We start from the raw sequence: 14,160 nt of genomic DNA, 5'->3' as shown, positions 1-14,160 counted from the left end.
TTCCATTTTTGCCGATTTCATCAGGACCCTCCAACAATCTGGCAGATCCTTGACAGTGGATTTTGATGGATCAAGTATCCAATAAGATGGACTTTCCATTTTTTTCTTGATTATTTCACAAGTGTTTGTCAATAGGATGTGGAGAATTGGGATTGATAAAGTGTTCCTATATTATTGTGCCTTCCTTTGCAGTTTTAGATGCTGAAGGTTGGTAGACACTTTAGTATTCTTTTAATTCTCTAAAATAAAATAAAAAAGGTAATATCCCTGTGTAAAGTATTTTGTAATTCTACAAAACTATTTTCCGGATATATTAGATGAAAAGAAGACTACTGCCTCAATGAATATCACTAATAGACAGTGTTGGACTGGGGTGCCAAGGGCCCACCAGTAACCAACTCCAGGGCCCCACTTTTCAGCTACATGCAAATGTGACATTATCCTCAATCACAAATTTATATAACAATGAACTGGGTAGATTGGTAAATGAATAAGATGCTGCCACTGTCTGTATGCAGTGATTCAAGTATATAGTGCTAAGTACTGCTCATATAACAGGGAGGTTTCCCACTCCTGCAAAGGGGCCCACCGGAAGATTCTCTTGTTCTCCTGTGGGCCAGTCCAAGCCTGTTCCCAGATCAGGTCTCAGTGCAGGAACATAGAAATAAACCAAATTGTCAAACCTGTGGTTTGCAAGGTGTTCTGACTACAACTCTCAGTATGACATAATACCTTCATACTTGCTGTGAGTTGTACTTTTCCCACAGCAGAAAAGCCACAGATTGGGCATCTCTGTAATCTGTTTGGCTTCTTTTTTTCCTGGTAGAATATTGCCCCTCTAGAATACACAATGATCCCACTTTACATTAGAAGGAAAAGAACAATACAATGGAAATTAATGTTTTATTTTTGTGTCCTTTTCAAAGCCCATTCTAGGCAGCAGCAATTACCAGAACACAGCTACCGGCATCACTGCAAATAATTGTCACCATTAAGCAAAAAGGAACATGAATTAACAACCCTGCATAGTGCAGCTGACTCATAGGACGCCTATTCTTGCTCCATAGAAGCCTCGGCTATAAATCCTTTTCTGGAAGACGTGAAGACAATCGGAGGCGCCCCAGAGTGTGGAGCTGAGCTGCAATTCATGCTTATGGCTTCCTAGCAATACTCCTCCTCATTGCTCTCAGCTAAAGGGGCTAAACAAGATGCATTGTGCAACACTGGCATGTTGACTCCAACATAGATGACAGTCGGATTCTTCCTACCTATAGTGGTTTGTAAACCGCTTTTTCGCCATTGACGTCTTTATTAAAAATAAAACAAATTACCAATGCCTAAAATTGTTAGGATGCTTTCATTCACCTTGCCCTAGTAAGGTATATTAAAGAAAGTCAGGAATTTTGACACTGCCACATAGGAGACCTGGAAAGATTTTTAATTATACTTCTGTATAGTGTTTTAGTGAAACTGACATTTTATTCCTGCACACACTGTTACTACAAGTCCTGTGGCATCCAACCAGGAGCCCACTATGGACGACACTGAAAAGAAGAGGATCGGGGATGTTCTGTGCTTAACACAGAGAGCTAAGTGAACGGTAACTGGATCTGTCAGCAGAATTCACAATGTAAACTGTATAAATTACTAAAGAGATCACTTAAACCTGATGAACCTGGTACGCTTACTTTCATAATCCATGGTAATATAATCCTGAAATAAAAATTAATATTTTATGAGTCCAGTTAATATTAGGCAGGGAAGCACTCAAAAGGCATATACGACCATCCTAACATGGATTTCCCTAGTAAGCTCAGCAACCTCCTCAGGTCTAAGAGAATTATATAATGCATTTCAGGTGCATGTAACATCTAGATAAGAGTACCTTAGCACACTGTGAAACCGAACAGTAAACCATCGCTTTCAAGATGATTAATATGATCAGTACCGGTATTTATTACTATATGGTACTTTTATGACATGGGTGGGATGACAGCTATGAGCCCCTTTTCTCAGTTCTTCTGTGGCGCCCCTGAGGGTTCAGTTGCCACAGAGGTACTGCGCCTCCTCCTGAGGTGTGGTACCCCACCATCCAGGTAGGTTGGATGCTCCTGACCACGCTCCAACACTTGCATCCCGCACAACACAGTAGTTCAACAAAGCCACATTGCGGCTCCCTGCTTGGAGTGTAGCAGAGCACCTTTGGTGGCTCCCTACTTGGAACACGAAACGTGCTGGGAGGCGGGTGGAGTTAGAATACATAAAAGAGTGGGAAGGTTTAGGATTTCAGGTCAGTTCAGAGTCGGAGAGTGAGGAGAGAAGATCCCTGGGAGAGGGATGGAGGAAGGAGGTGCTGCAGCAGATCTTAGTGACCTGGGTCTGCTGGCACGGGAAAGAAAAGGAGAAAGACACTGCAACAGAAACCGGATCTTCCATAAGAAGGAGAGCCTAGTACGGAATGTAGGAGTAAAAGGGAACAGAGGACATGGGTTAGGAGAGAACCCTGCCTAGAAGTTCTAAGCGCAAGGCCGGGGCCCGGTCCCCGAGATTGTATGGATACTAATGGTCCTACAGCAGACACCAGTGGAGTAGTGAGCTGTAAATGCACTACTCCCAACTAAGACTTGAGGGCACAACAGCAACTTGGATAGTGAGCTGGGACTTAGGAGTAAGGAGTCCCCGAAGCAGGCTACAGCTGTCTGCCGTACAAGTATGGTTCTTGGGAACATCTGTCAGGAGGCACTCCAGTGTAACTCAGTACTAGGAGTACTTCACACTTAAAGGCGCTATAAGAGGAGACGTTCAGAAAGGCATATGTTGGCGGAGTGTTGGAAGGGAGCATTCCATCTGACCTGGAGGTTGACTGAGTCCCTGACCCGGAGGACACAGTACGGAGGCAGGCACCTGTGTGTACTACAGACTGTGAGTAAAGCTTTGGAACTACATGCCCTGGTGTCCTCCAATTCCTGCGCTAACACACCCTGTACCACTACATCGGGGTACCAGCTTCTACACTGCCTGTGCCTCTCCTCTACCCCCACATCTACACTGCCCTGGGACTACAACTCCACCTGTGGGGAGCTTCACCATCTTGGCTGCAACACACCACCAGTCCCAGAGGATCTGCATGTAGCGTCGGCTTAATATCTCACTTGCCGAATACCACAGGTGGCGTCACGAACTATTCATTTAATCAACTACACTCCACCATTTCAATTCCCCCATTAATTGGGCGCCCAGGGCCACGGACCGGGTCACTGCTGCTGTGACACATCCCGCTGACTCCGGCCCGGTACCAAGTACCCCACTGCCCTGGGAGGGCGACCCACTTCAGGAAACATCCGTTAAAGGGAACCTGTCACGTGAAAAAGCGCAGATATCAGGTTAATTTGTGGGTTAATAGTGTTCTGAACCTGCCCGGTGCCGTCACTTAGACTCATGCTGTCGGGATGAAATGAACTTTATTCCCACCGGCAGAGTTCGGTTTTCAGTCACGGGGAGACGCCGGCGCAGGCTCTGTGCATAGAGAATGGAGGCCATAACCATTCCCTTGGCACTGACTGACAGTCGGGTCTAAGTTCACTTGACAGGTTCCCGTTAATCCTACTCTTGTTTCCTGACTGCAAGGAAATGCCCAAAGAGGACTATTCACTGGATTTTTACATTTAAACTCAGCACCTCCTCCAATGACACTGCTGCACTGATTCTGGAACAGTTTTTTTATATTTTATTGTGCTTCTTCGTTCCAAAATTATGCTCGCTTGCAATAAATTGGAGGAGGTATTGAGTTTAAATTTTAAAAAAATCCAGCAAACAGTCACCTTTATGGAGGACTTATCACCAGAACAAAAGTCCCCAAGTCTCTGCTCTTAATTTATTTCCCCTGTTTCCCTAAGTGATTTGCTTTTTTCTTTTTCCAGAGATACAGGACTTTTGATTTAGTGCTAATTTTTATAGTTTTTACTAAGGGGGCGGTGCTCATAGGGTAATTATGCAGAGCAGCAAAAAGACACACCCCTACACCGATTTGCAAAAAACAAAAAATTAGTACTAAACCAAAAAGGCCTATTTCTCTAGAACCATATGGCAGATAAAAAGAAACACAGAATACTTAGAGGAGTAGCAGGAATGAAATAAAAAACTAGATACATTTTACCTGGTGACTTGTCCTTTTTAAAAGGAACAGTCACCTATAGAAATGCTGCTTACCTGCAGTTATAGCGGTAATCTGCCTGAAAATATCATTTAAATCAGGTCTAGCTGACTTACTGGAAGTGAAACTACAAGGAAAAATTAAATTATATTCTCATTGCAGACTCTCGCTTCCAGGCCTGCACCGCACTGATAAATAGAAGCAAGCGGCTGCAGGGGTAATATAACAGCATTTTCTCCCTGTAGCCGCTGCTCCAGTAACACAGCCAACATGACTTAAGTGATATTTACCTGAAGATTACCACTATAACTGCAGTTAAATACCATTTTTGTATGTTACAGGTTTAGTTGGGAACTGAATGGTTAATATACAGTATTTTCCTCTGGTTGTCTATATGAGTGAAAGAATTACAGCTAATAACTTTCATTGTATAGTGAAGCAAAGGGGTAATGACAACAAATGTGCTAATGCCAGCTGTCCTAGTGATCTCGTACTCTAAATGCCAGCTTCTATTGTGATCTAGGGCACTATTTCTCAAGTTCCCCAAACAGGTCGTAAAATGAGATTCAATGATTCTGAAGCGTTGGCAATAATTCTATATTATGTCGTATATTAAGCATGTCCAGAAAACATTACTTGTTTTGGGGAACTTGAGGACTAGAGTTGAGGAACACTAGTTCAATGGACTGGAGGGGATAATGACAGCATCCTTGGCAGTCTGGAGTAGTAAATGGGTTAATCCAAGATTCTAAAGTGGTTATGGGTAGTGGAGAAATAAGGAATGCAGTGGGTTACTCATTGCAAGGGAACGGAAGAAGAAAGTGAGGACTGCAGCTACAGTTGTTTCTATGATTTTTTGCAAAAATTGTCTGGAGAACTTTTCTTGCTAAGCCTTCTTTACTCTTAGGCCTTCCGACAGAACACGAGTCCAGTGAGTCAGACAGAGAAAATAGCATATTTCTTCTTAGATGAGCCATCGAAATATGCTAGCCCAGGATTATAAAGAAATGGCTACCTTCTCCAAAAATGGCCTGTCTGTGGATTGTGTCTGGTATTGCAGCTCACCTCTTTGGAAGTAACTGGTGCAGAGCTGCATTACCAGACACATCATATAGACGGGGTCTACTTTATGCTTTTTTGTAATTCCTTCATAGCTAAGAGGAACTATCAAGTCAAAATTGTCTGACCTGATCGGATTTGGCCACATTTCAGGTGTTCTCACTTCTCTGTACAGCATGAAACTATGATTGAGTCCCTAGAATGACAATTTGCATCTAGCCATTCTTTGTATGAAGATGTCACCATAAAGACAATTGGCTCGTTGTGTGCATCCATGTAACATTGCAATATCACTAAGCCTTTAAATCTTATATTGTGAAAGTTTTATATCCACAGCTTAGTCCTCATCGTGTTGTCCTATTTTCCATCTTTTAGTGTCCTGACTGTGCTCCCACGACCTTTCCAAATGAAAATCAAAGTCACTCTTGCCTCACTGACCCCCAACCCCCATTTTCTCTGAGGTCACGCTGGCTACTAAATGTATTCCCGTAGTGGGATTTAAACCTTAGTTTTTAACCACATTTCCCACATTTCTCTGGTAACCATCTCTCCCACTCCCACTCTGCCCCCATTTAACCTTCACAACCATTAGAAATCAATGATCTACTGATCTGCTAGATTTACTCGAGTAATGATAATGCTGTAGTGGTGTCATTATATTCCACCAAATATTATAAAATTATTCAGTGTCCTAATTTATTCTATTACATTAGTTCATCTTTTTTTCAGGTGGGCAGAATGTGGGAAACACAGAGGGCAAAGCTCATACCGGGTGTGATTTTGTCCTGGTTGCTCATTGCTGCTGGGTATGATGAGAGCCCTTTCTACTTTGTCTACACAACATTGATGTGTGTGAATTTGGAATTGCTTATTACTATAGGCATAATTTTAGTGTGAAAGTGTCCCAATGAAACCCTAAAAGCTGCTTTTTTTTGTGCAGAAAATCTCCTACATTCAATAGATTATGCGACATGGATGTGATGTCATGAAAACTCATGATGTTGAAGAACTGATCGTTTTTGTCCCTTTCTTTCCCTATAGACTTTAATGGAAAAAACACATGTAATATCGCAATTGCAAGTTCAAGTATGAAGCTGCAGTGAAAACACATTGATAAATGCTACACACCAAAGACACATCAAATCCAAAAAACTGCAGTGCTTCCGCACAGAGCCTATGGCTGTGTGCACACGTGGCGGTTTTTGATGCGTTTCCGCAGCGTTTTTGAACGCGCGGAATTGCATCAAATCTGCAGTGTAGTACAGTACCAATGATAGTCAATGGGAATTTGAGAATTGCTGTGCACATGCTGTGCAAAAATCTGCGCGCATTCGCAGCGTTTTATTTTCCGCAGCATGTCAATTGTTTGTGAGGAAATGCAATGTTTCTACACCCATTGACTATACACTGAGTAAGGCAAATCTGCACATCAAAAAGCGAATGACAATCCGCAAGTAATCCGCATCAATTCCGCATTAAATCCGCCCTGCGTTTTCTGCCAAGAGATGCAGATTCTGCGGAAAATTCCGCAGGCCAATCCGCAACGTGTGCACATACCCTAAGATTGGTTTCATGCTCTCTTTTTGTATTTGCCCTTTTTTCTTTCTTTTTTTTTAAACTGATCTAAATGAAATGAAAAACTTTTGACATCAAAAAACTGTTTTGTTTTAATCACTTAACTTAATTCCCACAACGCTTTTTATTTTTCTTTCTTTTTTTTAATCATTAAATCATTTAATCATTGATCTCATCTCAGTCTTTGGACTGGCCGTCGGCTCTCGTCAGCTTAACGTGACAGCTGCATAGAAATACATACTATCAAACTCAGGTGAGGGGAGCCGACGGCCAGTCCAAGGATTGCGATGTGATCCTTGCGGGAGTAATACGGCCGTCTGACTGCTCATTATTGTTTTTCTCTGTATGTCCCACTCCTGGTTTTGACATACAAACATTGATGCAAAATACTAACGTGTAAATAATCCCTAAGGCTATGTTCCCATGATGAGTATTTAGTGCAGATTTTCTGCAGCACTTCTGCACTAGTTAGCTAAATTAGATTACGGTACTTGCGAGAAATACAAGCAGATATAAATCCATCATAAAATGCCATCAGGGAGGCATCTGACTGGCTACAAATTAATTCTGCATCAGAACAACAACACCAAATGTACAGCCAATGCCATTAAGAACTATCTGCAGAGTAAAGAAAGACAAGACGTCCTAAAAGTGATGATATGATCCCCACTGAGTCCTGATCTCATCGAGTCTATCTGGGATTACATGAAGAGACAGAATGATCAGCACAAGTCTACATCCACAGAAGATCTGTGGTTACTTCTTCAAGATGTTTGGAACAACCTCCCTGCTGAGATCCTTCAAACACTGTGGGCCAGTGTATTGAAATGCTTTGATTTTATTATGAAGGCAAAGGGTGGTCACACCAAATATTAATCTGATTTAGATTTCTCTTTTGTTTATTCACTTTGTATTTGTTAATTGACAAAAACTATTAAATCTTCTATTTTTGAAAGCATTCATATCTCTGTAGCATTTTTGCTAAATCTGCCTAAAACATTTGCATAGAACTGTATATTATATAATCATATCCTCACAAAGATCTAGAATCATGTTATTTAGCACTCTATACCATATTGTTGTAAAGTGCCTGATTTGGTGCCATACATTATACAAGTTTCCTCTGCTCATGTCTTCCCAAAATGTTTATTTTGTCATCAGTGAGGGCATGTACATGGGCAGGCTGATGGGCTCTTTGTCACAACGAATGCACTCTTCTTGAACCATGCACGCGCTATGAGTAGCCACGCTTCATACTGCCTATGTCCATGGCTCCACTTCAAGCAATATGCCCATAGAAGAAGGTCTGTACAGCAGAAAGTCTGATGCATGACGAGCTCTATGTGAGAACCATAGTGAGAACAGCTGATCCTTGAAGATCTAAGCAAAGTATATAAAAAAAAACACTTAAAATCGGAACAAAAAGTAAGATAAAAAAACCTTAGTCCTGGAAAACCTTTCTAATGATTTAGAAGAATTGTGAAGACCCAAGTGACCATGGCAAGTGATGTGTTCTTCCAATTCAGTTCTCCCCAACTAGTGGCTTTCTGGGCCTCTTTCTATGTGGCTCCCCAGGATATACAGCAACTTACGATACTGTAGCACACCATGGTGGTCACGTCATTGCTAGAACTTTTCACTAGTGTCAAAACAAAGCATTTAACACGGGGGTATACATGGACATATTATCCATGGAAATCCTTTCCTTTAGTGCCATGCATGGCTCAACACCAAGAGTCTTATTTGAAAGTGCCTTTCGACCTGTAAAAGATTTGGAATTTCTCCCCTAATTAAATTTATTAACCCAAAAGGGTCTCATGGCTGTAGGAATTGATAAGAGGTTCATGAGCTTTAGTGCCAGGCGCCCTGTTTCTTTTTGAACACTTGGCCTTCAATCTGCTGCATAGAAATGATTAGGATCCATCAAATGAACCATTTTCTTACTTAACAAGGTTAAATCTTACGGTGTAATATATTTTTGGTTTTAGTGAGAAAAATAAGTGTTTGCATAGTCATATTTCTATATGTCCATATCTAAGTGTTGTTGGGATTGGGCAGAAGTCTTCACTGCTGATCAATCTTGAACTATTGAGGGTTTGGTTTTTACCAATAAACATGCCAAAATAAACAGCAAATAATTTTCAGAAAAAATGCATTTATTTAAATCCACAGGAGAAAATTCAATGCACCTTCAATGTCCATACAAGAGTGTCGTATTTAATCTTCCCAGTATTCAACCCTGATTCCCACCCCAATTGAAATTGCATAACATTGTTTAAGCCATTCAGATAGGCGGTGAACAGTCGTAAACTCCTTATTGTTCACTGGTGCCAGCTATTCTCACACACATACACACATGCACATTTGTTCCCCTTCCACGTATCAGAATCCAAGTGAGGCCACCTACTTAACTCCTAACACCAGCGGAGTATACAACACTTTAAGGACTCTGGCAGCAAAGGCTTAATATATTCTTAAAAATACATCTCTGTTTTTATAATTTTTCTAGCAGCACCCATTCTTGTAACACCCGACACTAAATATATTTCTATCTTACGTGGTTTCTTCTGATATCCAACCAATGGAAATATAAAGAAGCAGAGCTATGAAATGCCCCTGGTCCCAAATAACCTGTGGTCATCATATTTTTCTAGAGGTCAATACAAACCAGGTCAGATTGAGAGAACACATTGCACATTACTCAGAATTGATCATTTCGGATGATATAACATATCTTACTCAGGCTGGTCACCAAAGATCAGAAGTCAGAATAAAACAATAACAAATATTTTTCAAAAACATAGTTTCTTTTTTTGCTTTTATCTGTAGAAAAATAAGTACAAAAGTTTTATTTTTTCCGTCTCTTTGCTAAGTACTGTACATGTGATTGAGGAATAAGGGAAGGGTCTTCTCTAAGTCCAGAGTTCATTCTGTTCCATGGACCATTCTTCCAGGATTCAGTAGAAGTTGTCTTACACTGGAGGCTCTGAATCCCTTTATTAGGCTTGTAAACGTCTGAACGCTCTCCTCGTTACATGAGTTCAAGGTCAGATAAATGTAAATATAAAAATGGATTGGTATATCTATATGCAAGTATATAATGTACACAAGTCTTTCAAAGTTCAAGATGGCCCCATTATTGTAAATAAGAATTCATAGAGCTCCAGTCATTGAGTCCTGGAGGGAATTCTTCATTGAGCTCAAACAACTGATCAATGTTGGAAGAGTTTGAAAGGTAGTCATTCCTACCCTCATCCCATGGGTGCTGGAGAAATGAGGTGGCCAGGAATGTCTCATCAAAATCCAAACTATTTTGAACTGCTGCTTGATCCTGGCCCATGGGATACCACTGTTGAGGACAGTTAATGTGTTTACCGTGGACTGTGAGGTCAACAGATTGGCTAACTGGGCTCAGTGGTGGTGTAACTTCTAGGTCCTCAAACGCTGAGAAGTTGTCACTGAGGTTGGTGTCAAAAATGACTTCCCAGTCAAAATCTCCCTTCAGTGGTCCAAGTTCTGCCTGGTCATCATGAGACAGCATTGGAGAACTGGACAAGCGGGGAGTTTTGAACATCCTCTTAGGCAATGGCTGCTTGCGCTTGTGACCTTTGTTTTCTGCCATGTTCCACACGTGTTCTCCAACAGAATTCCAGTTTTGTTCACTTGTTGCTTCCTCGAACTCTTTCAGCAGTTGGTGAGACTCGGAGCTCACATTCAAAGACCAGACAGAACCCATATTATTATCAGAGGAAGTGGACTGTGCTCCGGCAAAAGCTGGGTGGATCTGGACCGGTGGCAGTCGTCTCTTCTTAATGGCACCATTCATAAGTCTGTCGGCATACTGTGGATCAATCTTCCAAAACCCACCTTTTCCTGGCTCGTCTTTCTCTCGAGGAACTTTAATGAAGCACTTATTGAGCGAAAGATTGTGTCTGATGGAATTCTACAGAAGGAAGAAATCAGAGGAGAGTCAAAATAAATCCATAGCATGCATTAGACAATGTTATTGTTGAACTCCAATGTTGGAGACTGAGTTAGCCCGACCACGTACTGAAAGGAGAAGCCATAGTTTATTTTTGCTTTTTAGAAGATTCCAGTAAAATAAAATAGGCAAAAAAATGGTTACATTCCTTTTATACCCTTTAGCCTAAGTCTACACCCATCCCCCAACCACAGGGATCCCGGATCTTCCTGATCCGCTATTTACTGTTTAATGAAATTTAACAAGGGGATAAAAACCGAAACAGACCCCACCTCCCTTTTTCTATTCATCCACCTCCCTTGTGGGACTTTGGATGCTTATTGCTTGGCCAGTTAAAAATATTTATCATTCTTGCCTCAGCGGTCTCCATCCTCACCACCTGTGTGTGTCTGCGATGCCCCACCACCACCAGTGTTTAATTAAACCAGTAAAGTCTGAGACTAGCTGGGGGAGTAGTTTTCATTATCCATCTCAAGAATGTTTATGGTCTTTCAAGCTTGTTTATTTGTTGGGGCAGAAGAAATAGATGGATGTAATTAATGCACAGAGATAGATAGATAGATAGATAGATAGATAGATAGATAGATAGATAGATAGATAGATAGATAGATATGGAATAGATAGATATTTGTTTAAAGAAGCTGGGAAGGGGGGTACTTCTAGTTCCCCGCTTTCCGGTAATCGCCCCCTCCCACTTCACTGTACAAGATTTCCCCCATAAACCAGCCTTGTCTGGTCCCTCCCAAGGACCATCTATTACCATGAGACAATGCAGTGTCAGGGCCACACAGATTCTACAGAACAGAGGGAGGGAAGGAGCTGACATCCACAACCTAATAGTACACTGATATATGGCCGTGTAGTTACTGACCTTCTATAGGGACCTGCTTTGACCCTACATTATATTAATCATGGTGATGCACCCCCTTTCAGGAACACCAACCCGTATTGTGAAAAATTTGGAAAAGGACAATTTTACTGCCTCTGTTTGATGGATCACAGGGGTTAATGTAACACTAGTGATGCTGTGGGATGCAGAATGTGCAAAATAGTAACTGGGGAGTCACGGAACTAGAGAATAATTATACCCAGGGGAGGACGAGAAAGGCAGAAAGATGCCAACGGCATGCCTTATTGCCTCAAAACTAGGAAGGCTGCGTCAGTGACAGATTTCTGAGAAAAGGCCATAAGTAGGATTAAGAGGATGAAGGGTCATTTATGAGAATTTTACCCTATAATCAATATCATGCAGAGTACAAAATTAGCTTGGTGCACGTATCATGTAGGAAATCACTGAATCATGTTATACATTGTGGCATAAGGTATAACATATTTCTTGTGCCTGTTTTTCATATTTACCTGCCAAGTGGGGTCTGCATGCCGGAAGTAGCAGAAGTTGTCTGTGATCCACTTGTAGATGGCAGAAAGCGTAATCTTGGTCTTCTTGCTTGCTTGCATTGCCATGCATATGAGAGTGGCATAGGAGTATGGTGGCTTAACATGCGGGTTGGTCTTGTAGTCAATCTCTTCCATAGGTTGAAGTCCCAGATGGGCAGCCCTTGGGGTAGAAGATGATATTGGCTTGCCCGGGGTGTGAGGCATTCCTAAGCAGGCAGGATCAGCAGCCAGCGGAGAGCAAGGGGCAGCAGAACCTGATAGATGACGGTAGCCTTGAAGGTCTACAGAGGATGAGGGGGTCTTGCCCACATTGGCATTGATAATGGAGAATTCTTGTAGCCACTGAAGACTGGTCAAACTGTCATCCAGGTTGACTGAGCTGGAGAGGGGCTCATGTCCTACCTCGCCTTCTGTCTGGTAGGCCGGCCAGTTATCAGCCATGTCTGTGGGGACAGCAGTGGACAAGTCAAACATTCAGGAAGCCACAGTGGTCCGAAGACTTCTAAAACAAAATAATATACGTTTTAGAGAAGGAACCCAATGGAACAGGCACGGATTATAGGTGAGGTGATATACAAGGTAATTGTCACATTATTGCTCCCTGGCTGTCACATAACAGTAACTCCCCAACTTCAGCTGCCAGGGGAGGTTATAATTTGTAGATTTGTAAAAGAGCACCTTCCTGGCAAAGCATGCTGGGAGTTGTAGTTTCACACCTATAAGGCGGCAGTTATCATATACTCAGTGTATACTTGTTAAAGTCTCACAATAAAGAAATAGATATGTTATGGAAAATCAAGGGTTATTTTTACAAGATTTTGGTAACAAGGATGACAACGATGGGGATGATGGTTATTTTGAGAAAAAAAAAATGTATGAGATCACTACCAGAGTTCTGGAGGTAACAAGAAGGGGTAGCTATAAAGTGTGGGTAACTCTTGGCCTGAGGATTGGGCACAAGGTTTATTCCATGTGGATGGTACAAGTCATTCTGCCTGAAAGCCTTTATGCTTTAAAAAAAAAAAAAAAAGTGATCTATTGAGGAGCACCTGATTAACAGTCAGCACACGTCTGCCCATCCTCTGCCATGCCAAGCCCTAGGTGCCAACCCACAGCCATTTTGTTCTCATTCTCATATTTGGCAAAGATCAGAAAACCGAGCGCTGCCCCATAGGAGACCCACAATGATGGACGATAACTAATCTCAGGGGGACGAATGGATCTTGTTACCTGACTGACAGCTGATCAGGAGGCTGCAGGCGGCACACGAAACTTCCAGAAGACGCAGCAGAACTGCTGAGGAGCCGCAGATGAGTTATTGCCAGCTCTTATCTACCAGCGTCTCCTGCCAGGCGTTAAGTACCAGCCGCTGTGAAAGGCTTCTCTGGGAACTATGGCAACGCTCCGCCCGTGTACACAGCTTCCAGCCATCCGATTGGCCGGTGTGTCTCCATGGAGAGCGCAATCATGCCGCCACGCCCCCTCCTGTGGCTGCGCGCTGTCTGGCAGCAGGGCATGGTTGGCATGTACATGGTGAGGGGCAAGAAGGCAGCGGGGGAGGGGCTGGTCTGAACTCTTCAGGTCACACTGCCTTGTAGCGTGTGGCAGCCTGCTGGGGGCGCTGTTAGCGGGATCTGAGCTGTAGCTAGTGCCCATATGGTGCAGATGCCCCTATAGAGGGTGCAATCAATGACTAGGATGGGGGGCTCACACTTTAGTCTCCTATACAAGTCAGCATGCTTTGCACCATATAGTCGCCACTCATGGGTTTAACCAGGGTTTAACCAGGCTGCTGAGATTTTTTTTTTTTTTTTGGGGGGGGGGGGTCTCCATATTGGTAAATCGATCTTATTGTAAACTAATGCATTTTCTCATATTCGCCGACAGTATAAGTTACAGATTCACTTCCGTTTATGGCATTTTACCCATTATTATTTGTAGGATCGTCCGAAATCCCACACAAATGCTGATCAATCCCACCGGTGCTGTGGCA

The 14,160-nt window shown here is 42.4% G+C and overlaps 1 protein-coding gene and 1 long non-coding RNA gene across 3 annotated transcripts in view; one reads left to right on the top strand and one right to left on the bottom strand.

Moving 5' to 3' along the window:
• The window catches only part of LOC141099853 (uncharacterized), a 104,781-nt gene extending 103,016 nt beyond the window's left edge, over window positions 1-1,765 (top strand). The window contains exon 3 of the long non-coding RNA XR_012234552.1: window positions 927-1,765. This is a non-coding gene — a long non-coding RNA (uncharacterized lncRNA). The remainder of the gene's footprint in view (window positions 1-926) is intronic.
• A 7,157-nt stretch (window positions 1,766-8,922) lies between these two features.
• On the bottom strand, window positions 8,923-13,511 carry FOXJ1 (forkhead box J1). Of its 2 annotated transcripts, none has more exons than XM_073587887.1 (3): window positions 13,398-13,511; window positions 12,129-12,669; window positions 8,923-10,730 (listed from the first exon to the last, which is right to left on the bottom strand). In XM_073587887.1, the coding sequence occupies exons 2-3, from the start codon at window positions 12,639-12,641 to the stop codon at window positions 9,924-9,926; spliced, it is 1,320 nt and encodes a 439-aa protein (XP_073443988.1). In that variant the 5' UTR covers window positions 12,642-12,669; window positions 13,398-13,511; the 3' UTR covers window positions 8,923-9,923. The 2 variants fall into 2 exon arrangements, with proteins under 2 accessions (XP_073443988.1, XP_073443989.1); XM_073587888.1 differs by having other exon boundaries at window positions 12,129-12,610.
• Between the last annotated feature and the right edge of the window lie 649 nt (window positions 13,512-14,160).

Source organism: Dendrobates tinctorius, unplaced genomic scaffold, assembly GCF_039654945.1.
Source record: "Dendrobates tinctorius isolate UK_male_01 unplaced genomic scaffold, ASM3965494v1 ptg000103l, whole genome shotgun sequence".
Classification (NCBI taxonomy): Eukaryota; Metazoa; Chordata; class Amphibia; order Anura; family Dendrobatidae; genus Dendrobates; species Dendrobates tinctorius.
The sequence above is the reverse complement of the archived record's forward strand: the minus strand, read 5'-3'. Positions and strand labels throughout refer to the sequence as shown.